Source organism: Phacochoerus africanus, chromosome 10, assembly GCF_016906955.1.
Source record: "Phacochoerus africanus isolate WHEZ1 chromosome 10, ROS_Pafr_v1, whole genome shotgun sequence".
Lineage (NCBI taxonomy): Eukaryota > Metazoa > Chordata > Mammalia > Artiodactyla > Suidae > Phacochoerus > Phacochoerus africanus.
The window spans coordinates 70,211,197-70,237,394 of record NC_062553.1 but is presented as its reverse complement, the minus strand read 5'-3'; the positions used below and the strand labels follow the sequence as shown (position 1 = coordinate 70,237,394).

General features: G+C 39.2%; 1 protein-coding gene across 1 annotated transcript; it reads right to left on the bottom strand.

Moving 5' to 3' along the window:
- Positions 1-3,447: 3,447 nt before the first annotated feature.
- On the bottom strand, positions 3,448-22,966 carry EREG (epiregulin). Its single transcript, XM_047799348.1, has 5 exons — positions 22,776-22,966; positions 9,963-10,049; positions 8,438-8,561; positions 7,722-7,871; positions 3,448-5,614 (listed from the first exon to the last, which is right to left on the bottom strand). Exons 1-5 carry the CDS (start codon positions 22,822-22,824, stop codon positions 5,533-5,535), a joined length of 492 nt encoding a protein of 163 aa, XP_047655304.1. The 5' UTR covers positions 22,825-22,966; the 3' UTR covers positions 3,448-5,532.
- Between the last annotated feature and the right edge of the window lie 3,232 nt (positions 22,967-26,198).

Below are 26,198 nucleotides of genomic sequence, written 5' to 3'. Positions count from 1 at the left end.
GTCTTGTGACCATTTGGGGAGAAATACATTCTAGAATTTCCCAAAGTCAAATTCAGTGCCTACAAATTCTTCTTTTTAAAAAAAATTGTGGTATTCTCTCTAAACTGGTTTTCTGAAATTCTTTTCCTCCTGCATAATGCCTTCAGAATGACCGATTCTGTCATTTCTGTCAAAAGTTTAGGGTAATTCTCTCTGAAATCACTTGAAAGTGAGCCACTCAGCACCTTTAAGAGGATGACACCAGGTTTTTGGTCTGAGATACAAGAAGGATGGGATTGGCAGTTCCCATCAAGGCTCAGCGGAAACCAATATGGCTAGCATCCACGAGGATGCAGGTCTGATCCCTGGCCTCTATCAGTGGGTTAAGTATCTGATGTTGCCGTGAACTGTGCTGTAGGTTGCAGACATGGCTCGGATCCCATGTTGCTGTGGCTGTGGCGTAGACTGGTAGCTGTAGCTCCAAGATTCAATCCCAGACTAAGTACCTCCATATGCCTCACGTGTGCCCCCCCCCCCAAAAAAAGGATAGGGTTGAATTTAATTGAATGGGAGCATTGTAGAAGAAATGACTTTTTAGAGAAGTTTATCAGTTCTTAAACATGTTACCTTTTCAATTCCAGTGGATACCCAAGTAGAGATATTAGAGGATGAGGTTGGATAATGAAGTTTGGAACTCAGGAAAATATCTAGTCTAGGAATAATCAGCATATAGATGGCAATTAAAGACACGGAAATCAAGTAGGGAGTGGCTATATAGAGAAAAAGAACTTCCAAAATTGAGATTTGGGAGTGCTCGAGCATTTATGAATCAGTGATGGGGGAGAGAAGATATCAAGGAAGATCCAGCATGAAACTGAAAACAGATGGAAAACCAGATGAGTGTGGTATCTGGGAAGCCAAGTGGGAAAGGTGATTTAAGGAGTTCTTCTCTTTAATTAACTCTCTGGGTTCTTAGACTTGGAACAGAGTCGGTCAGATGGTTCTGTGAGACCCCAAGAATTTCGGTGTACACGAGTTTGATTCTCCCCCGAAAAATTCTAAATGAAATCTCAAACTAATTCCGCATGAAAGGTTCATTCTGCTGCCTCTGACATGGCCAGAGCTGTGGTAGAATTTGGGACCTTGTTTCTTAGGCTGGCTTCATCCTTTACCGCTGTGACTGACCCTGGGCAACTTAATTTTCCTTCTCATAAAATGGTCACAGCTAGGCCTCCTTGCCCCATCCACAGGCTAATGAAGTGGTCCGAGGAGCTAATAAATGGGCCAAGCACTCTATAGTTTGTCAAAGCAGGTCCTTCAGAAGCCATTATTGTATCAGAGGGTCAGAGGACCAATGCTTCCTGTTCTGAAGGCCTGGGAAAGTCAATCCTCTTGGTTGGCAGATGCTGAGGGAATCACGTGACATACTCCTGGATGATGTGTCCTTTCAGAAGTGACTTCTCAGTAGGATATTTGTTCTTTTTAGAAATGCTTTTTAAAAATACTCTTTAAAAATATTTTCTCTAAACATACAAACACCTAGAATTTTACAATTAATGTGGTTCCTTATAAGAGAGTCTTCATTATGGTAGGCCATAAAATATGATAAAGTTATATAATGTTTTCCCAAACTAAAACCATATGTCTTTATATCTAAACACATTACAGTCCTCTCACTGCTTTGAAGTGCTTTAACGTAGTGTGGGGGAAAAAAAAAAGAAAAACAAAATGAAAAGAAAGAGACTATATTTATCAATGACATTTTTAATGCAAGGTGTTTAATGCATTTTTATTTTTCAATTGTGCTTTTTTCCAGTTTCCAAAAAATAAATAAAAATTAATAACATCTCGTAAAATATCTACGTTCTCCTTCAATATCTTAAGGTACACAATTATCAAAGCTGATATTGAACACAAACAAATTGATACAATTCAGTATGCTGATAAAATTCATTGTCAAATAAGTTACTTTAAACTGTGTGTAATACAACTTTATGTTCCATAGCATCTTTAATATAAACTGTATACCAAAATGGCTCTTCAAACTTAAAAAGTGCAATTACAGAGTGCAAAAAAGAGCAGAGAGACGTTCACTATTCTTACATTTAACGTTATCCAGTTTGAATAACAGATATGTTTCAGATAAGATTATTCTTCAAAATGTACACCAGCAACACTGCTTATACAAGTCGTTGCTCCCTCTTTCCCCATAAGAAGAAGAGTAAGAGAAAAAAAATCAGAAAACCTTGGGCAGCAAATTACACATATTTTTCTCAGAAGTTTACAGAATGAATACCGTAGCAAAAATGGCAAAATGGATCACAGACTGCATTATTGAATTCAGCCGAAATTAGAAATTAGTGTCATGGATTTGCTACATAAAAATTGATTGCTACCTCATGGCAGTTGAATTTAGCTAATTCTCTTCACAAGGACACAGAAATAAAAATCTGCCATATACCATCTCTCCTCTTGCTGTGACTTTGGCAGAAGAGAAGAGCAAAAGTATGTCCCAAAGAACAGCAGCATTTGCTGGTATTTTAAGTGTTTAATATATTACACAAATCTTAAATGTGAGGAACTTTATACCTTTGGTTAGAGTCTATCACCAGGGTTATTGTGTGCCCTTGGTGGGAAGCCACGAATTATGCATTTTTGCATTGGATTGGATTTGCATTTTTTCCCAACACAACGGTTCTATGTAGCCCCTTCTAGAAATATAGAGAGTGAGAAATCTGTAAGATAGGATAAACATGAGCCAAAAATGTTCCACTGTTTGTAGGAAATGTGAGCTGAGAGCAGTCATTTTTTTTAATGCTTGCTCAGAATTATCCTCATTAAAACAAATTTTTATTTCTTTTCACTCATAAAAGCAATCTGTGTCAAAACTTTTTATTATTTAATAGGCATTTGTGGATAAAAATTTAACTTTTACTGGGGTCAGCTTTTTAACCATTTTATTTATTTATTTGTCTTTTTGCTATTTCTTTGGGCGGCTCCCGCGGCACATGGAGGTTCCCTGGCTAGGGGTCGAATCGGAGCTGTAGCCATTGGCCTACGCCAGAGCCACAGCAACACGGGATCTGAGCCACGTCTGCAACGTACACCACAGCTCACAGCAACGCCGGATCCTTAACCCACTGAGCAAGGGCAGGGACCAAACCTGCAACCTCATGGTTCCTAGTCGGATTCGTTAACCACTGCGCCATGACGGGAACTCCTTTTTAACCATTTTAAATAAAGGTTTAAAACACCCCAAATTAATAGATGCCTTTGGAATGGATAAGCAATGAGATCCTGCTCTCTAACACTGGGAGCTGTATCTAGTCACTTATGATGGAGCATGATGGAGGATAATGGGAGAAAAAGAATGTATATATGTATGTGTGCCTGGGTCACCTTGCAGTACAGCAGAAAATCGACAGACCACGGTAAACCAGCTATAATGGAAAAAAAACAAAAACCATTTTACACAATAAAAACATAAAAGTAAAAACACCCCAAATTATTTAAAATTAGCTGTGTATTATGAATTGAGATGCTTACGATGAACCAATATGACTCCCTTTTTGTAATAAAATAAACGGAGAGCAGCTGACTTCTTGGTTAGTCAATACATTTCTTTGAGGCAATCAGGATCACTGATGGATCACTGAATAAGCAGACTTCCTTTACAAACAGTATACGTCCATAGGTATGTGTAGGAGGTAAAATGTATTCTTACAGAGCACATTTGACCTCAGCTGTATCCTCGGGAAACAGAGCTAGAGCCTTTTAGACTGACTGTGTTTCATTTTATTTCTCTTTATCTTATTTTTAAAGTTTTATATATGGTGGACAGAACAACAGATGATTATAATTCTATGACTGATTGAGCTCATGTGTCCTTGTGTTTGCATATGAATGTGTATATAAGCATACATATATACTTATAGGTGTACATATATATTTGTTTTATCTGGCTGTTCTCCTGATAGTAAGGGGCCAGATCCTAGTGTTATGTGAATGCACCAGGGTCTAAAAGGCAGGGCTACATAAGGAGGCAAGTCCTGGGACCTGCCACTTCAAAGGTGAGGCATCAGTTATTTTCTCTTTGTCGCCTTAGCATGTACCAGGAAAACGGTAAAAGAAGCAGAGACTCTCCCTGACCAAGTCTGGGATCCTGAGAGCCTCCTTGAGGCAGCAGCCCCCAAGCTCTGTTGGGGGGGCGTGCAGGGGGGTAGAGCTGTGGCCCTGATGCAGCTGCCTTATTATCCTTATTAACTCACTGAGACTGGAGGCTCTGAGCACAAGACAAACTTAAGTCTCTTCCAAAATGTAAACTAAAGAGAGAGAACAGGGCCCAGGTTTCATCTCAGCCACCATAGGAAGGCGTGACTAAGTCTCTAAACTTTAAAAGTATTCAAAACAAATTCACTTGGAAAAATTCGCTGTAATTTATTTTTCATTTTTCCCCCACTTCCTTTATGGGGATATAATTGTAAGTCTATAATTTAAAATTCTTGAAGAAACTACCTCCTGCATCGTTTTAAGTTAAAACCCTCTTATATAGAAAATGAAATGGCTGTGTTTCCACCTTTAGACAATACATAGAATTACTGTCTTATACTACCCTTTACAATAATAATTAGTCCATCAAATTTTGGACTATGATTAGTCTTAGGATTCTTCTAATATTTATGCTATGGAAATAAATATTCTTAAAAGGAAGCACAAATTTTGGCTTCATGTGTGGATTTTTTTTAATTGTCTCATGAGCCACAGTTACCTCACATAAATGTTGCATTTCAAAAAAAAAAGAACACTGCGAAGCTGCAAGATAGCTACTCTCTACATAAAAGATTGTAGAAAATTAAGTTTTCAATTCATTTTCTTAAGGAGACTCTGTTAGGTGGGTGACTAGTACCCGCAGAAGTCATGGGCTAGAATAGAAAATGGTGTGTTTTCCCTCCAAGCAGATACACAGTGAGGGTGTGCATGGAGGGAGCAGAGTCTCCCACGGTTTAGTGTGTTTCAAACGTGTAGTGTTTAGCCCACAATCTCTATTTGCTTCTCCCTAGTTGCCATAGCATTACTGTTATAATCCATGGCACAGTGGTGCCAACACATACACCAAATAGAAGAGAGTCAAACCAATGCTCATTGATTGAAGACGCAGAAAAATATACTTATTAAGTTGATTTGACTGTATACTTAGGCTTACAGAAATCTGTCATTTGCTGACACTTCCTGAACAACGAACTGGGCACTGCTCATGCCTACGTATTATGCAGCAGGCAAAGAAGCTTTGAAGCTTTCAACAAAGCATTTAGCCCAGGAGATGATTTCTTACAAAAATAGCCATTTTCTTTCCATATTAAATATTTGTGTACATTACATATTAGCAAATAATCTGACAAAAATAAAACAAAACATAAAAACTTTTCTTAGCATATTAAAAAGACATCACTGTTGACTTAACACATGACCCCACATAAATATTATTAATAAAATAGGAATATTAACACAACCAGGCGTGCGGTGCACCCCTGATCAGAAGCTTAATGGCACCATTCAGACTTGTGGCAAAGCCGGACCCCTTGAGGACACTCTTTCATATTCTTTCTTTGGTTCTTTACTTTTTCGATTTCTGTACCTAGAAATATTCAGAAATGAACCCATTAGCACCATAGTTAACAGTAACAAGAACAAAGCATGTTGCAAAAGAAACAAACATATGAATTCTAAAGCTATATTAAATAGCGTAATGTTTCCAAAATGACAGTGGTGAAGAGGTTTAGGTTGGCAAAAGGAAAGGGTAGTTTTCACGGACAAATAATTTGGGGGGGAAATGGCGAAATGCAATTAGAAGGACTTCTCCGAGGATTTCACAAGATGGAGAAAATTGTGAAATTGCAGGAGAGCATGTGATCACATTTAATCTTGGGCTGTTTCATCTTTTTTTTTTTTCTTTTTCTCTCCCTCCTTCCCTCCCTCCCTCCTTCCCTTCTCTTTTTCCTTCCTTCCTTATTATGAAACAGATACTTGGAATATCACACTACATTGTTACATTTTACTCATCACATTGATATGAAGTATCACCAATAAAAGTAAAAATAACGAATATTTATCGGGCCTTTATTAGGTGGCTAACAATGTTCTAAGTGCTATACATTCATTATTTATTTATTTATTTTTGTTTTTTTGCCTTTTCTAGGGCCTCTCCCGCAGCATATGGAGATTCCCAGGCGAGGGGTCTAATAGGAGCTGTAGTCGCCGGCCTACACCAGAGCCACAGCAACGCAGGATCCGAGCCGAGTCTGCGACCTACACCACAGCTCATGGCAATATCGGATCCTTAACCCACTGAGCAAGGCCAGGGACCGAACCCACAACCTCATGGTTCCTAGTCGGATTCGTTAACCACTGAGCTATGACAGGAATTCCACATTCATTATTTATTTTATCTTCCCCTTTACCATTATCATCCTCCTTTTACAGATGAAGAAAATGAAGAGCAAATGGGTTACATAACCTGGTCAAGTTCTCCCAGCTAGGATTCACAAATCTATCACTAGTCAGAATCTTCGTTCATTCTGCCATCACTCATTCAAGCTATCTTTCTAATGTTTGGCGTTTGTTTTCTACCCATTTTGAGGATGAAGCATGTGGCCTTGAGGAAACTGCATCATGTTTTTGCTTAGTGGAAGAAGACTAGAAAACATTTGCTTAGGCTTGGTTCTGCCACTTGTCAACTGGATGACCCAGAGCACGTCCATTTACCTCTCTGTCTCACCGCCCCATCTTTATAAAAGAAAGGATTGTAGTCAAAGACTTTTCAGGTGCATTTCAGTTTTCGTAATATTCAGTTCTGGGGTAATAGCTAATTAAAAAGTATTATAATTTGATCAATACTTAAAATCAAGCATGGGCAAAGTAAATTTGTTCTTGTAAAAGTAACACTTTCAGAGCTTCAAAAGTAGAAGTGCATTACTTCCAGCAAAAATAAAAGTCACTCGAATCTACATTGAAAAATGTGTACCACTTTCCAAATAAGAAGGATTTCATGCAGACATTTTAAAGGCAGCTATTATTACCTAAGTCACCCTACTCCCATACCCTGGTCCTATGCCTAAAAGAAGACCAATCTGATGTATTGTCAGTAGCTTCAGTGCTAATTCTATATTTTCTCAGTTATCAGCATATATTGTTACAACATTGTACACGAAGATGAAGTGTTGAAGATGGAATTTTGAGGGACTGACATAAACTAATATCTTAAAGTAAGCTCTTATAGTTATCTGGAAACTCATTTCTACTAATCTGCCTTAACTTTTAAGATCCTAAGCCTCTGGAGTTATTAATTTACAAAGCGTGTTTTATGACCTGATAAATGAAATTCAAGTGGCTAAGTTTAGCACTGGCATGATGCCTGATGGTTTCCTTTCACAGGTATTATATTCAATACTGAAAGCATTTCTGTATTAATATAGGTTAAGGATTTCTATTTGCATTTTAAAAAGGAAGGAACTGATACTCCCACTTTGATTTGCATAAGGTCACAGAGATAATAAGTAACAGAGGCAATAATAGAGTCAAATCCAGATATTCCACTGCTAAAACTTCTTTATAAATGCCATCAGGGCAGAGTCTATCTTATCCCAGTAAATGATTATTTTTCCATGTTTTTATCTAGTTTGTAAGTGCATACTGTGTAAAGGTAATTTACAAAGGGAGAGTATTTAAAAAAAATACTGGCTTACCATCTGCAGAAATAGTATATGGAACCAGCAACTATGATGAGGAATAAGATAACAAGAATCACGGTCAAAGCCACATACTCTTTGCTCAGAGGTTGTTGGACGGTTAAGAAGAAGTGCTCGCATCTGACACCAGTGTAACCCACTTCACACCTAAAGGAAAATGTGCGAGAGAGATCAATTATTTAAAAGTGAAATCATGGTTCTGAATCACTTTTGGACAATAATGCAAGATATCAACAATTTCACCAAAAATTGTAAAGATGAATTCAATGACTGATCTTAAAACTGGGCCAACATTGATAAAAGAGCTCTTCACAGCTCTTTGAACTCAACTGCTATAGGCTTGAGGTACTTTTTGTCTAATTAGCAGAATTGATTCCTATAACAAAGGCTGACATGTAAGTCCAGTGAAAAGATTAAAAGTTGAGCAGCTATCATGGCAAGTGTGAGAGGAAGGCATTTGAAGTCTTCCCCATTCAGCAGCCCTGAAGTATCTGTACAATTTGATAACTCCTATTTGTTCTACTATTGTTCCCTAATTAAAAAAAAATTCAATAACGTTTCTAATAGTACTTATAAACTGCACGCTAATAGAACATTTAAACTGCAGCCCATGCTCTATTGTTTGGACAGAGGTACTATTAAAAATAAAAAACACTTAGAGGGATATAGATTTCTAAACAATTGTTTTTGTTTGCTTGTATTTCGCACATTACCTGCAGTAATTTTCACTCATGTCTACCAGGTAGATACACTGTCCATGCAAACAGTAGCCATTCATGTCAGAGCTACACTTTGTTATTGACACTTGAGCCACGCGTGGATTATCTTCTGTCTGAACTGTGAAAGAAATGGAAAGTTGAATATCTTCTGCTGCTTTCTTTGACAGAAGGTCAAAAGGTATTACTTGCTCTTTCATAACAGTCACCACTGAGCTATGGTAGCAAAGCAGGGTCAAGAACCTTCAGGACTAAAAAGTCACTCTAGTGACTCCCCCCAAATCAACAAGCACTGGATGCCAAAGGAAAATGTCCAACAGACTAAACAAAACAAAATAAAAGCTGGGAGTAAAAGCCTCAAAAGACAACCTTTAAGGATAGAAAAGGTAACCCGAAGACACACATACGAAAATTGTAATTCTCCCTAGTTATTCACTCATGCAAACAAAGTTTGTCTAATTTTTTCAAGTCTTCAAATAATTCTGACATTTATCACTCCAAAAGCAATTGCAAGCTAGATGCACGAATTAATTTAAGAGCTTAAGTCTACAGTAGGCTTTAAGCCAGCAAGGCTTGTTTGGGTGTACCGTTCCCAAACTTTTGAGCTTTGAGAAATCAATGTTCTCCCATCATCTCTAATGATGGGACCAGAGCATGAACTAGACAAACGCTGAGTTACAAATGCCTCAGTTACACAAACACAACAACAGGAGCTTCTTTAAATAGAGTTGCAACCTTCTAACACGTCACATTAGTTTTAGTTCCTAAAATGTGAAAGATGCTTAGAAAATAAGTGAAGCATCTTGATTGTAATAGTCTTGTTCTAATAACCCTAGAAACGGGGAGGGAGGCAGACCAAACTCTAGAGAGTACAATGAAGAACAAGAAGGTGAAGTCGTTGTGGAAAAAGACCTGGTTCCTCAGGACAACCCTGGGCTCAATAACTCAGACTGAATATAAAACAGATCTTTTCTGAACCACATCCAGAGTCCCCTGGGGCTTAAAGACAAGACTGGGCAGGGCTTTTCATGGTAACCTTATGCCCAAGTATGGTGTTTGGCATGTGTTAAAGACTCCATAGATATTTTCTGAATAAATGCTGTAACTCAAAAGAAAGGACATCATCTGTTCCTTTTACAAAAAAAGAACAAAATATATTGATTGCCTACTGTGTACAGAGCTTGAATTGTCCCGTTTTGTCTGGGATCCAGCCTCTCACAATGGTTTCACAGCAAAGCTCTGGAAATGACCAAAGGGAATCGAATTGTTTTTGTTCCTTATCTCTTTCAGATCAAATCTTTATATATAACTCCATCCCCAGACTCTCTACCTCCAGTTATTTCCTTATATAATTTTTGCAGACCGATAGTTCATTAGGGGAGAGGAATGGTTAAATACTTCTTTTGTTAATACAGCAACTAGCTACCCCCCCCCATTTTCTTCCCCATTGTCACCTATTTATGCTCTGTTTCTGTTGAGAATGTGTAATTCTTTAATGCAAAGCTGACAACGCTGGACTTACCTAAAGCTGTGCAGTTATCTTCAGACTCTCCCGGGATACAAGAAGGAATCACAGTTGTACTGAGAACAGCTTGCAGAAGATGGAAACCTGTTTACGGAGAAAAATCAAATCTATAACTAATTTTCCTCAAGGCAAGAAACCTGGCCAGATTTCCACATAATTACAGTATTTATAAAGTTTTTTAAATTATTTTAAGAATTTGATCCATCAAAACCGTAAAAGAGAATAATTTGGGAAACAGAAATATCGTTGAAAATAAATGAACGTCAGGCTCTTCTGTCCAAGGGTAAAAGCCCTGGTATTACATTCCGAGTTACAGATTTGACCTGCTCTAAATATTTCCCAATAACCTTTTCAAAGACCTGATTTTGAAGTTTGAGTTATTAAGAAGCTATGCAATTGAAAAACTGAAAAATTTCCACCATTTTAGACCATGATGTGTTCGGAGCACTGCTCCAAGGTAGAATCTATCACAAAGAAGTCTTTGAATAAAAATCAATTTTCTAGTCATGGTAATAACTAAACAGGACTCTCAATCTAAGACACATTCATCGTTGATTTAAGTACCTGAGTTACTCTTTGCAGAACACATAGAGATAGATTTCAATTAATCAAATGTAATCTAGGTAAAGTCATAACATATCTAATATGGGAAAGAACACACATGCTAGATGAACCACACTGAGCCCTAGAATTCAGTTTCTGTCTACCCAGTGAGAGTTTCAACAAGGTGTTTCAGCATGTATCTCCGCTGAAAAGATAAATGTCAGGAAACTGCAGCAGAATAACTCAAGTAGATTCTGAATTGCATAGAAAGTATTAGAAGAATCCTTTTTATTGCATGAATATTTACCAAAAAGAGTTTGGCTTCTTCTTCTTAGGAGTTATACATTGGCTCTTCAGTCACTTTTTCCAGGCTGCATGAGTAACTTATATAATAAACAGTATTGGTGGTGGAGGTAGCAGTGGGCAGCCGTTAACACTAGCCTGACCACGTACTATAGGCAGGCTTGGTTCTATTCTCCTCACCTACTCCAACTCATTTAATCTACTTGGTGACTCTTCGAAGAAGATACTACTGTTCTTCCCACCAGACATATGAGAAAACCGAGACATAAAGAGTATAAGTAACTTTCCCAAGAGTATCTAACAATGCTATTAATGGACCATATTATAGAATGTGGAAACAGACAGTAATACTAGAGCATAAAAGACATCACAGGGAACAAACCAGGATAAATGTCATCGAAACAGAGTATTTAACCCCAAAAGGAGGCAATGAAGTATGGTGGAAAAGCAATCCTGGGAGAAAACTTGAGCTATGTAATTCTGGACAAATTAATTAACTTCTCTGAATCTCAAGTTGCCCTACTTTTGAGAGTTTTGGGGAGAACTAAATGAAATATTTTTTTTCTGAAACACCCAACATGCCAGAGATTCCCATGAAGGTTCCCAGCTACTCAACATCTAGGGTTTTAGCAGTCTTACATGTGGGTAGTGCCCTCTACTGGTCTATAGGAAGGTTATAAATTTCTCTGTAATTTGGTATTTGAAAGGATAATTTATGTAATAAAGAATTGTATTTTTTCACGATCACTGGAGGTGTGCATATGTTAAGCAAACTGCTTATTATTTGTGTGAAGTTAAAAAACTTACACATAAGCATCAGCATTCGTCATTTTTAATGTTTCCAACTTGACACTGATAACAATTCTGTGAAATAGTTGTTAGCCCCAGACAAGCTCAGTGCAGTTAAACTAAATGTCTTGTCCAAGACCAGTTAGCTAGTGATCATAGAAGATAAGCATTAGGAATCTATCTTTTGATAGCAACTCTCATAATCTTTCAATGATTTGAAAATGCCTTTTGAAAAGTTTGGAACTATCTCCTCCCCACTCTATATTCTCCTAAAGTATAAATGATGCTTCAATTGTTCTTACAGGGAAAAAGAAATTTTCTTTCTCAAATGTCAAAAAAAAAAAGTGGCTATAGTTTGAATTCCTTTGTCAGGTGAACAGAAATGGAAAAGAATCACTTTGTTGGAGTTCCCTGATGGCTCAGCTGGTTAAGGATCAGGCGTTGTCACTGCTATTGGTCTGGTTTCTGCCGTGGTGGGTGCTTGATCACTGACCCCTGGTCTGGGAACTTCTGCATGCCATGAGCAAGGCCAAAAAAAAAAAAAAAAAAAAGAAAAAGAATAACTTCGTTCACATAGCTTTCTAGGGAGAAGGAGATATATTCTCACCCAAGTCAATATTGACCTACTTCTCAGTATAATTTTGCGGACACTTTCACTGCTGAAGAATTATGCCCTTTAATTTATAGAGTCTGCTCAACAGAAAGAGTTCCTGAGGTGTTTTTACATTCCTGACACTCCTATTCCTCCATCCTTCTTCAACTGATGGAGGAGATATTATAGATTCTCTTAGTGCAAAAGGGCCAGTCAGATCCCTTGTGCAAACACGTTTCTCTATCTGCAAATAATCCTTTCTTTATCCTTTGAAGAAAACGGACACTAGCCTTTCCTGTTCAGAACTGCTTACAAATGCAGCCTGCGCCTGTTAGAGAATCAAGCTAATTGGTTTGAGGTGTTGCTTCTTAATCCTTTTTCTTTTCTCCAAAGTTTTCAGTATTATGAGCTTTTCCACTGTTGGAAATTTTTTTCCAGTTGGTCAAGCCACAAGTGAAATATGCCTTTGTGAATTAAAGAATGTTCAGGGCAGGGCATGCCTCCACCCAAACAGGGCTGTCCTAACCTGTGACGCTCCCCTGGACATAGTCCATTGCTCAGGACAGTTTCTGTGAGATTGAGTCTCACAACATCCGGGTATTTTACAGGTGGAATTGTAACTAATTTAAAATGCTTGTCTCCAAGTTCCCATTGAGGCTTAGTGGTAACGAAGCCAACGAGTAAACCATGAGGATATGGGTTCGATCCCTGGCCTCGCTCGGTGGGTTAAGGATCCGGCATTGCCCGCAAGCTGTCCACATAGGTTACAAATGGGCTTGGATCTGGCACTGCTGTGGCTGTGGTGTAGACTGGCAGCTGCAGCTCCGATTTGATTCTAAATCATGTGTCCAGATACACAGCTCTACTGCTTCAAAAGAGTCGTTGTCAAAGTTTCATCAACTTCACCTCGCCTCCCCCTACCCCCTGTGCTCATGCAAAAATGGAGTAGAGAAATAAGTGGGAGAAATCAAAAGATTGAAAAGGTCCACCTATGGAGAATTTTGATATCCAGCACCCTGTCAACCATATAAGTCACTACTCATTAAAGTCATACAGGGAAGGAATAGTTGCTAAAGTCCTCTTCATGTATCTCCTTAATCTTCCAGTTTTCCATGACTTTAGTGTTATTTGACCATAACAATCTGTCTATAATTCAATGGCAAATATTGTATTTGAGCTTTTGATCTTGACCCTGGGTTCTTGCTAAGAAAATAATTCACTAGGATGTTGAAGATTTGGGATGGTGTTAGGGTGTCAGAAAACAGACCTGGTGGTGAGTTCTACACTGGTGACCGAGCTAAAAAGGAATTCCACGCTAAAGGACAATGGAGCAGGTGACCTGGAAACTCAGCACTGGCTGCTGAAACGTCTATGTCAATAATGTGATGAAAACAAAATTCCCTCAGGAGGCCATTATTTCGTCAAATTTCCGAATGGGTTTCAGGGATCTAGAGCTCACCTATTCATCTCTCTGCCTTCACCTTTCAGAGATTTATTTCAGTGAAATCCCAGATGTGGCATCAGGAAGTGGCACCGGTGACTCACAGGATAAAAACCACCTCAACTCTGTGAGTCATGGCCGAGCCTACACCTTACGCAATATTGGGGACAGTGCCTGGGAGAGGCTGGGTACCATCACCCGGGGGGGGGGCACTAAGTGCCTGGGGGCCCCAGGGCACTAAGTAAGAAGTGCTTGCTTGAGAGTTGGGAGGAATGCTGGATATAGAAAATTTCCTTTTCATTGCATGTGGTTTCTTTTGTCCTTATTTCCTTGCAGCCACTTTGAGGGGCCCTCTAGAAGGAAGGCTGTGATTTGGTGACAGGCTGACCAAGCCTATTCTGCAATAAGCAATTGCAATTCTCAGAAATAAAATGGCTTTCCTGAATACCAATCAGGCAAATAAAAATGACCCCAAATAAAATGAGATAGGTTACACAATGAAAGGAATGCACTTGGTTTTCCCAATCTAAACTTTTAGGATATTTAGACTGAAACAGCAAACTCATAATGAATCATAGTATTTGCCCAACCCAAAAAGGCAGCAAAATCCACTTTGTTCACACTTATTTTGCCAACTGACTTATCAACTGTTAGTTTTTTTATCATCTTCCAGAGAAGTCTGTCATTTTAGGATTTGTCTGTAGCATAGTGGCTTGTTCAGTCTTGCACACTTTCAAGGAGTGAATATGCCTTCACCATTTCCAGATGTCTTTTTGTCTTAAATTAAATTCCACTGTTAGATAAAGTCTTGTTCCACTTGGTTAAAATACCTGTAAACTCTATCACATCAGACACTGAAAAGAACTACTGTCACTACTTTCTAGTAACAGCTTGTTTTTCACAGAATAGTGTATGTATGTATATATATATATATATATATATATATATATATATATATATATATCTCATAACATATTTCTATATATGTTTCATTGCTTCCTACCAGCATCCATTTCTTCCCTACAGTTTTCAACGTTAATCTTACAACTAAGATTCATTAAAAATTAAATGTAGTGGGAAAAGAATCTGAAAAAGAATGGATATGTGCCTATGTATAACTGAATCACTTAGCTGTATAGCTGAAAATAATATTGTAAATCAACTACACTTCAATAAAATTTTTAAAAATGAAAAAAATTAAATGTAAAAGCCAATAATAACTATTTGAGATAAAAACAGGATGAGCAGATAAAACCAGAGGTTAATATAATAATGGGTAACAAATAAGTCTTTCTTTAAATTTTGAGTTTCAAATACAGCCATAAGATCTTCCTGGCCAAGTGTCAAGAAAAGATTTAATAGGCCATGTTTTTCAACTCATAGGCATTAAATTAAACTCTTCAATTTTGGTAGTAAATTTCTAAATCATAATTCAAAATATTTATGTATTTTAGTGATCTATAATACTACACTTAAAGCTGTTCAAATCGAGAATCAGTGAATCAAAATATGAGCGTATAGTTTATTTTACCATAAAAATGGATTTAAAGGTGTACATCTTATAATAGAAATGTTCTCATAATGTAGGAGAAAGCATATCAACTATTGTGTAGAAGATACACTTTGTACTCTTCTGGCGGGTGTTTTGGAATTTTGTGACTCTAAATTTGTGCTCTAAATATGAGACATGCATCCCCTAAAATTAAAGATTCATCTCTAGAGTAGAGTATTATTTCAGATGGTCTACTGAAAATACATGTATTTTTTCCTCAAGTCAATATTACATGTTACACAGAGGAGACTTTTTAGAACCGTTTCTATCCTCACTCCCTTTCATCTTGCTTCTAACCCCTATTCCTATTGATACAATTCAGAAATCTAAATTTCTATTACATTATTGTTTCAAAAGAAAAATCTTCCAGTGTAGCAACAGTTTAGATTTGAACTGTTTGCCATTCGCCTTTTTTTATGGTTATATTGTGGCCTAAAGCTTTGAACACTTAATGACATTTTTAGAAGCATATCGACTATCAACATATCATTCATTCTCTATTCATTCTTTATTCTTTATTCTTCTTTCATTCCTTATTCTTTTGCCTGTTGCCAAAAATGAATTTGCAAAAGGATAAAGTTTTAATCTGTGAGCATGAAGAAAAAAAGAGATGAAAAGAAATAACAATCATCTTTTAAAAGAAAATTTTCAAAGCCTCAAAGTGAATAACTTTTTATTCTGAGAATCTGTGTAATGCACCTAACACAATGGCGGCTGCTAAGAAATTTTATTTTGTGAAAATACATCTTTTGGCGATCACTGGAGACTTCAATTTCCCTGAGAAGGACACATGCATCTACAGGATGATGGTAAGGTAGGAAGGGCTTAGTTATACTCAATAAATGGGAAAGAAGAGCAGCTTAGCCTATACTTACTTGTGGTAACTACAGGTGTCCAATAATATTTGTTCAATAAATATTGACTGAGATTTTTCTATATGCGAGATACTGAACAAAATGCTAAAAGGAAAACTGATGCAAAGGACATAGTTCCTGTTCTTAACAGCTAATGGGGAGAGACACCAGGGGGTGGAGAAGGAAGGAGAAAATTCATAGATGATGCCAAGCTTCTAGCCAGAAAATATCAAAGAAAGTGAGAGTAGGTAACATAAGCAGGACAGCAGGTTTGTGGTGGCATCTGCAGCTAGAAGACATGAAGGAGGACATTGTGAGTGAAGGAATTTGAGTTTGTAGATCATATATCATCAATTTATATTTATGAGGCACTTGGGAAAACAGATCTTGAGTAAAAGAATAAGAATGGAGTTGATGGGGTCTATTTGAAAATAGGAAATACCACCATTAAAGGCATAGGAGTCATTTAAATATGCCAAGGGAAATCATATGGAATGGAAAATAATATAATTTGGGGAAATAGGTGGTAAGGAGTGGATGGAAATGGGCAAGGAAATTGGAGAAAAAAAGGAAGTTTAACCTTGTGGGAGCCAAGAGAGCAGAATTATAAAAGGATATGAGTGGTCAGCAACGCAATGATTTAAGGACGTATGAGTGACTCCGTCATAAGTAATTTTTCATCATTATTCAGGGAAAATGGTGTTGAAATCAGCAATAAAAATTGCTGAGTTGATTTTTTTTAACACTCAAATTGGTTTTATATTTGCATCCAGCTTACCATTAATATGCATTTTATTTGTCTTGGCAACTCACTGATTATTATTTTTTATTTTCAAAGAAATATTATTATTGTTATTGTTATTATTATTATTATTTTGCTTTGTAGGGCCACATCCACAGCATCTGTAAGTTCCCAGGCTAGGGGTCCAGTAGGAGCTGTACCCACCAGCCTACACCACAGCCACAGCAACATGCGAGCCGAACCACGTCTACAACCTACACCATAGCTCACGGCAACGCTGGATCCTTAACCCACTGAACAAGGCCAGGGATTGAACCTGCATCCTATATGGATGCTAGTCGGATTTGTTACTGCTGTGCCACAATGGAAACTCCCAACACTGATTATTATAAAACCATGAATTCTGAGTAGCATGGAAAACACACTCATTAGTGAGTGCTTCTCACCCTGGAGTAATTTTGTCCACCGGGGACATTTAGCAATGCCTGGAGACATCTTTGATTGTTACACCTGAGGTGAGCCATACTAACATCTAGTGGGCAGAGATGAGGGTTGCTGCTAAAAACCCTGCAATGCACAGGACAGTCCACAACAAAGAATTATCCCATCCACAAAGTAAAGAGATCCAAGACTGAAAAAAACTGCATCACACTCGTGAGGCATGAAGTCAAGTTCCAGCTCAGATACCAAGTTTCTCCCTCTGCAGCTGGGTTTCCTCTCTGAAAACAGTACCTTGGAGTGGCGCAGAGTAGGGGAGAGATGGAATTTAGATTAGATTGTTCTAAGGTTCCTTTCATCTCAAAAACAATACTTTTCCTTTTCTCACTGACTAGCCATTAATCACATCACTGCTCAGTTCTTTCTCTCTCCCTCACACACACACATAGTTAAATTTTCTTAGGCATAACCATCAGGGAGTTCAGACTACATTAAGAGACAGAAATGGAAAAAAACAGGGAAGAAAAATTATTCGGCTTTCTTATGAAAAAGAATGGAATTTGCAAAAACTGTTGCTCAATGAAAGTATTTTGCTTCTCAAGCATGCTTTTCAGAGAACAGCTGGTAGAGTCAAAACGTAGTGCGGAGAACACGAAAGGACCATTCTGATCATCCATCCAATGACAGTTATTGAGTGATGAATGCAAGTCTATCCCAGTGTGAATGAGAAAAGATAAAGGCAACACCAGTAAGGGGGGGACAAGGCCAGATACACATTTATAGTGTGATGTGAAAAGGGCGGGACCAGAGGACTGGGGGCAGTGGAAAAGGGATGGGGGCAGACAGCACATTAATTTTCCAGGGGTGAGGAAGAGATGGAGGGGGGTCAGAGAAGGCTTGATGCTTTTCCTCAGTCTTAAAGAATGAGGCGAAGTTTCACCCAAAGTGAAGAGTGAGCTGGAAATAGCCACAGTAGACGGTACAGTTATTCAAAAAAGGAGCCTTAACATGTCCTTCTTTTAAAGTCTGTTTTCTCATTTGTAATATGGGGATAATAGCACATTTCCCGGCTAAAAAGAAGTTATTATAAGGATCAAAGGAATGATCTTTCTAAAAAAAAAAAAAGTGCTACTGATAACTGCTCTAATTTTGTGTTTTTCATTATTTTTAATATTATTATTTTTCTAATATCTATATACAATAGCTTGACAACATAGTTATTATGATCCTTATTTTACAGATGAGAAAACTGAGGCTCAAAGAATAAAATCTTTCTGAAAGTATGAAATAAAAGAATTGGGGTGTAAAACCTATGTTCTGTACACTGTGTCTCGATTCAAAACCATAGTTTGACATACGTAAATGTGCGTATGTGCATATGGACATCTGAATATATATATATATATATATATATATATATGAGAAAGAGAGGCTTTTCCCCTCATCTAGAGGATTTTCCAGAGGATTTGTGCATAACTCATTTTTATGCCTCAAATTTAATTAATTGATTGGTTAATTAATTAATATTTTGTCTTTTTAGGGCCATGGCATATGGAAGTTCCCAGGCTAGTGGTTGAATTGGAGCTGCAGCTCCCAGCCTACACCGCAGCCACAGCAACATGGGATCCTTAACACAGTGAGGCCAGGGATCAAACCTGTGTCCTTGGGGTTACTAGTCAGGTTTGTTACCACTGAACCACGACAGGAACTCCGTATGCCTCAAATTTTAAATTCAGGGGTTTTGACCTGAGTTATTCAGGGTGAGTTTCTTTTTTTTTTTTTTTTTCCTGGTCAATTACCAAGTTGTCTGTGTATTATAAATAGTATCCCAGTTAATTAAATCATGACTTCAACCTAGAATGTCACTGAACCTTTATTTGCCCTGTAACTAGACACCAGTCGGATGTAAACTGCTTTGCCAGAGGACACTGAGTCTGCTGCCTTACTTCCTTTTTCCAAGGGTTCCAGAATTGCCAAGACAATGGCTGATAGGGAGCTCCTCCCTGAGGCTCTCTCCTATTACAGCCTTGGGGAGTCTTCCCATCATCTTTCAAAGGAATGTTCCCACCAGCAGTTGCAGCATAGGAATTAGACAATTTGCATAGGCCTATATTCAGAGCAAAGACTGGCAGATGAGCAAACCACACCTTAATTTACAGTCTCTCAAAAGAGTATTTCTTCCACGCCATTTGCATCTCTTAGGTGATAGTTAACTAGGAACTGGGAGGTTCTTGGGCCAAAATGGACAGAAGACATTCAAATTCAACTTTTTCAAAATAACTATGTGAATATTGCACTTCATTTTTGTTTGTTTAACCAAAGAGGTATGTCTGTCTTCTCGCTGTTAATAGAAGTGTGCTGTAGATTCCAGTTTTGTCCCTTGTGGATAATGCAGTCAATTCACAATAACATTGTGAAATGATACAGGGGATAAAAAGATCGTGGGTTTCTTTCTCCTTGATTGCTCTACTTAGTATACATCTAGGAAAATACAGAAACAAAGGCCTCAGTCACCTGACATCAATGGCTGCTTCATAAGAAAAGTCACTTTCTGGGTACTGGGATGATTAAAAATGCTCAATGTTAAGTCAAAATTCAACATATTTTAGCAGAGCTCAAGGAAGCAATCATATCTTTTCTGTGCCTGATTCTGAGTGACACCATAAAGTATGCCAGTCCCCAGGACAGGTTCTAAACCCTGGAGTAGCCTCCAGACCGCTCTGGAATGTCTTTATTAGAACCAGTTTTTATTATGTCCCCTGATAACTCTGAGAACCTCTGACTCCTTACAGGTTGCTGTAGAATGACCTTGACACTGGCTATCTCCAAGTCCTTGTGAGGTATCTGACTTCACTGAGCCTTAGTCTCCTCATTTGTCAAACTGGCCTAATCATACCTGCCCATGTAGTTATTTTAAGGAGTAAATGAGATTATGCATGTAAAACACCTAACAACATGACTGGATCACAGCAGGCATTTGGTAACTGTTATTCTCTTCCCAACTTCTGGATTTAGGTCTCAGTGCCGAACCACACACTCCGATTACCTAAATTGCTCATATGGCAATATGATGCAGAAGGCAGCTAGAGTGCCTGGGTCAAAATCCAGACTGGAGAGGCCTGTCTTCATATTTTCTGCCTATGATGTGTCATCTCTAGTTGTGCCAACACCAGACAGCTCATAAACTCTCAGGGTCAAAAGAAAAGATCTGAGGCCAGCCAGTGTCTCACTGAGATCCGTACTTCTCAGACTTTTAAGAATGAACGAATGGTTATTCTGCTCAATTCTCTGTCACTGTGCAATGAAACAGAGATAAATTGTCTTGGATCTGTCATTCAGGAACATGCTCAAAAGTCCCTTTAGGTATCAATGAACATGTTTGACGGTTAGATCAAGAGCCCCTAAACATTAATTTCTGAACTCAAGATAAAAATATCCTCCTCTTCATTCTGGAACAATCACAAGATTAGAAATGATAACTGAACTCTAAAATTGTATATTACTTAGAAATGGATTATCAAGTTGGAAGTATCTCAACCCTTTTACTTAATGTTGAATAAACTAAAAGTACCCACAAAGCCGGGTGTGAAATTTTTCAGCGTAGCCCTGCTTTTCAATGGGACACTGAGTAATAGTTTCCCTATATATAAAGCAAGAACATGAATATCAAATATTTCTAAAATGTAAAAGTAACCAAATGATGATGAGATATGTGTAGCAATTTAAATCTGCATGTGTTGGAGGTAGAGGGTGGAAATGAAGGTGTGTGTATTTTTTTCCACAGACATAAATATATGTAAATTCCACCTAAAGGCAATATAATGTTTGCAGAAATCTAAAATAAATGTCGTCTTCTTTTGGAGGAGAGATATTTGGGAAAAGCATTTCTAGGTGGTCTTTTTGGAGGGGCGGGGGGATGGCAGTTTGAGAAATAAGAGGTGGCTGTGCCTTTTTTTATGTGCTTTGGAATAAGACTTTTGGACTTGCATACCTGAATAGAGTGCAGACATATGATACAGAACTTCAAACAGGAACTTTCCTAGTGGCAGAGAAATATCTAAACAAACTGGGAAAACAGAAACTGACCTAGCTCATTTGGAAATGGGCTTGGCAGCTGATGAAATAGGTGAACTATAATTAAGTAATGCAATAAAGGAGTTAAGCACTTTTATGACAACAAAAACACACACAACACATACGCTAGGTGGATAGTAACCAGGTTATTCATAGGCTCTTGCTGTCTCAGATTAGAATATTCAATGTGTGGCCCAGAACAGACACTTGCATTGTTCAGAGTAACCTTACAGCTTGGGGGGAAAAAAAGCGCTAAGCCATTCTGACCTCTAGGTTAAGTTCTAACTCTAGGAAGGCTGTCACCTTTGAAATTCTTTTCATAAGGAATTCAAAACAAAGGCAGCAAAATCACATTATTTACTGAGAGTCTTCTAGCAAGTCACTCAGTACAGTTTTGGTAGAAACCACAGATCCAGTTTACACCTATGTTCTTGAAATTGGACAAGTAAGTTACAACTATGCATAGTATGCATGTCATTAGGTCTCCCAACCCCTGAGATAAGGTGTGTCGAAATAATAATTTAACTGTCACATCCTGCATAAGTAGAGTTAGTTTGTAAGGGGAATTCTTATTGCAATTCGAGAAAGAATGCAAGAGTGGCAATCTTTATTTCCTTATTAATATTTTCATTAACAGCTCCAAATTCCTCTTGAAGTTTAGGAATTAGCTTTTTTTTTTTTTTAACCAGAAAAGTTACAGAAAGTTTTTTTTTTTTTCCCCTGTCCACAATAACTAAATTATCTCAAATAAGAAGATAGGCATTAAACTACTCTCAGCGATTACAGTCTACAGGGAGCAAATAGCAGCAAGTGAAAAGCGCTTGACCAGCCTCCCTGGGCTCAGGCCAAGGGGGAAACCGGAAGCAGCAGGTGTGAGGGTCCAGGGGCTTCCAGGAGCACGGGACCTGTTCACCTGTTCCTGTCCCTCTTCCTCCCGGTTTGCAAACACAGCCTTTTCATTCCGTCCCCTCTGGAGCTTCAGCAAAGCCGGCCCCGGGGCACGCCAGCGCCCCCCAGCAGCTGAACCGGGCTCGATTTAGAAAACCGAAGGCAAGACTGGCGGAACAGCATTTCTTTCCAAAAGGGTCGTTAGTAGGCGCGGGTCTCGTCCCTATGCCCGCCTCCGGTCCCCGCCTCCACCCTGGTCTTCCTCTGCCTTTGGATTTCTAGACCTGTCAGATTTTCAGAAGGCCAAACCAAAGGCTTTTCACCTTTTTCCTCCCCTCTAATACGGAGCTGCCTGAATCCATGCAGTGCACAGAGACCAAGTTCATTTATCAGTGGAAGGCATCTTTAACACCGCGCCTCCCTTCTCCCACCCGATTCCATTCCTGGCTGGAGGGAAGGACCGACCCGCCTAACCCGAGACAGCGTATGCAGCACACTTGAGCCTGGTGGAAAGCTTGGTACTTGTCCAGTGACAACTGCCCCCCGGGCAGCCTTAGTCTTGGCTGCAGGGGCGGGAAGGGGCGCGGGACTCACCCAGGCAGAGCAGCAGCGTGGGGACCCCGCGGACGCGGCGCGGCTCCATCTTCTTCCCCGGGTGAGCGTGTGCAGGGCGCGGGTGCGGGCTGGGCGGCGGCGGGCGCGCTGCGGAGAGCTAGTCGGGAGCCACGCGGCGGCCGCGTCCCTCGGACACCCGGCCCGTCAGGCAAGTGACCTCCAGGGCCCCGCGCGGCGACATTTATAAGTCGTTTTGGGAGGAGCCTGGGGTCGGAGGACTAACTAGCGGGGTGAGGTACAAAGTGCCCGGAGTTTCATAATAGGCCCCGTGGGGAGGAGGGGCCGGAGCACGGACTGACGGATGTCATCCTCCCTCTTTGAACACCTGAGAGTGGCTGAGGAATGAAAAAATACCCTTCTGGTGAGCCAGGGACTACTCCCCAAACTTTTCCATCTCCCTCTCTGGCTCCTGCGGGTTGGTTTGCTCGGTGGGTCACCTGCCTGCTAGGTAGAGTAGGTGATTTGGGTTGCTAAGGATGGCGGGCACAACTTGAATCAGATGGTCTTCCCTCCTGGGCTGGAGCTCCCAGTACATGCTTTTGGAGGGGTGTGTGTGTGTGTGTGTCTGTGTGTGTGTGTGTGTGTGTCTTATGGACATTCTTGAAATTGGTCAATGGCTCAAGGACTCTCCATGTATTCACCCCTGCCACCACCCAGAGGTGTTTTTCTTTCTCTGGTCTATGCCTTTCTTCACCTTTCGTGTCTATAGCCCCTCTGCTTCCCTTGGGGTACAGGCATTTGTGGCTTGACATCTAGTGGTCATGAAGAAAAGCCTCTAAATTATGTTTTCTTCCGGCCTCCTTGCCAGCCATCAGCCTGCTGCTTTGGATTTAATTTCCCTGAACTTTGTCTGGATCCTGTCACTCCCTTGAACAGACTCTTTCAGTGACTTCCCATGGCCTTTGGGACCAGGCAGGACACAAAGGTGGACCCAACAGTCTTTTCAAGCTCAGCTCCCACTGGTTCAGCAGACAAGTTGTCTTTGTCTCCGCCAGGCTGGGAAGCTTACTGGGCCTTTGCTTATGCTTACTTTCCTCCTTATGATGCTGGAGTCCCATTTGGGGAAATGGCTGCCTTTTACTGGAGCCAGGCAAATCCTATTCACTTTCACAGTTCTCCTCAAGGGCCTAGATTTCTTGAGTCTACAGGGCTCTCTTTCCATTCTGGCCTCTTCCAGCTTGTTTTGTTTCTCTTTCCTCTAGGCTGGAAGAATTCTAGGTCTGATGAAACTGCTTTGAATTGTTTAATTTTTCTTGTTAGTCAGATGTTCGGATCAGTCTGAATACATAAATTACACGTTACCGTATTTCCCCTGTAGGGCCTAAAAACAGTGAGTCAGTTTAGCAGTATGGACAGCGTATTTGAATGGAAAATGGAGTCTAATGCATGTCGATAACTCCTTACCTTTCTACTTTTTGTTTTCTTCAAGTTATTCTTTTCCATTTCTCCCTTCTTTTTTTTTTTTTGCCTCTTCCACCTCAAGTGATGTCCTTTAATGTCTCATGTTGGAAACACATTCATCATCTTTCTTTCAATGGTTGTCATGGTTCTGGATTTAAACAGTCAGCATGTGAATCCTTGAAGTTATTTAACCTATTTCCTCATATGTAAAATAGGGATGATAATAGTATCTAACTCATAGGAAGATAATGAAAGTGCTTTCCCCAGTGCCTAGTACAGAGTTGGCACTCCTTGAAAATGACTTGTATGCTATGTAAACACAGTTAGGATGGTGGTACTTGGTGGGTGGTCAGTATTCGTGAGTTAATGAATCTCCGCACAGAAAGGCAGAGGTAGAATTGTGGTTCCTAAGTCTAACTTCTGAATGGAGTAAGAAAATAAGCCGTTTGTGACTTGTCGCTTAACTGCTCTTTTGTAAAAGAATGCATGGAACCAGGAAAGATGACTCTGGCAGTGGATTAGTTTTATAGTACAATGATAGGGATCACAAATCTGGTAACTTAGAATTACCAAGAGGGACTGCTGGATCATAATGGTTTTTGTTTTATAAATTGAACCTGGAAAAGAAACAGCTCCAGTGTCTGAAAAAAATAAAGCAGAATTCCTTGGGAAATATGAGGGGTCCACAGGAGCATTTCTCTATTTTTCACAATGGCACGGTCAGGTACTTTCAAAGGAGTGACAGGAAGAAGAATTTCTTAGTCTTGATTAATGTCTGATTTCAACAAATATAGTGTTGTGATTTGTGCTCAGAAGAAGGTGCAAACCCAGCCCAGAGAATGGGGTCACGCTGCAACAGTCAACTCCTTGGTATTGATACTTGGGGAGGGATTTTTTTTTTTTTCACTTCGTAACTGCTGCCTGCAAGCATGAGATACAAATCACCGTGAAAAAAAAATCCTTGTGCTTATCCCAAAATTTTCCACAGCAATGTGTTCTTCTATGAGCTGATTTCACATGGTGTGAAGAAATCTTTTCTTTATTGGTTCTATGTTTGCTCAATTTGATAGCCATTAGGTTTTGAGAATGACTCCATCATGACACATCAGGGATTTGCCACTGCCTCCGCAAAATACTCGTCTTCTTTTTTTTAAAAATAATTGGGAACAATTTTCCTTAATCTTTCATTTAAATGCATATACATAGTATGAAGTACAATCATCGTTCCTCTTAAAGGCCCAAACCATATCTGAAGATAGAACAATTTGGGAAGAAACTAAACAAGTCATATGAACTTTTCTAACTAGGAAGTGACTTAAAACACACTGACCAGACCAGCAATTTCCAGGATGAGAGGTCTGGGGATTTTTTTTCAAAGAGTTAGTAAATATAAATAATATTTATAGTCGAAATATCTGCCTAATACGATTTTTTAAAGAGTTTTGGGTATTGTGATTATTAAAATGTATTCACCGTAAACTGATAATGAATTCAAGGTGGCTTGGTGGTGTACATATTCTAATTGATAGATAACAAATATGTAACCTCCATCCAGTGGGGGAATGTGGCAAAATAATTTTTTTACATGGAAACAGGGTCCTCTTAGGAGAAGTTAAGAAACCCTGGACGGGCAACATCCATATACAGGCCCTAAACTGGTTTCAGTGAACCTGTTGCAGACTGCAGCCAGATCTAGCTCTGGGCCAGGCCTAAAAAAACCAGCATCTATCCTCAGACAAGAATGTTGAAAACCTCACAGTTCCCCCATCTCTTGCTTCCTCCCTCAAGTTAGTGCTCTTTGGGACTGCAACTGGCATTTGTTTGTTATGAGATTTCTACTTTTCAGACTGACAGCTGAGCACACCTATTTTGTTGAATTAGCTTTTCTATAACACAAAATGTTTAAAGTCCTTTATTAGCTAATCCTTAGCAAGAACTGCTACCATAGAATGGTGTTAAATTGTTTTTCGTACAATGAAGCCCTTGAAAAATATAGCAAGG

Excerpts from the sequence above, each read along its gene's own strand:
- EREG (XM_047799348.1), bottom strand. The coding sequence starts at position 22,824 with ATGGAGCCGCGCCGCGTCCGCGGGGTCCCCACGCTGCTGCTCTGCCTG. Across the intron at positions 10,050-22,775 it reads CACGCTGCTGCTCTGCCTGG|GTTTCCATCTTCTGCAAGCT; the intron begins GTGAGTCCCGCG and ends CTCCGTAAACAG. Across the intron at positions 8,562-9,962 it reads AGATAACTGCACAGCTTTAG|TTCAGACAGAAGATAATCCA; the intron begins GTAAGTCCAGCG and ends TTTCTTTCACAG.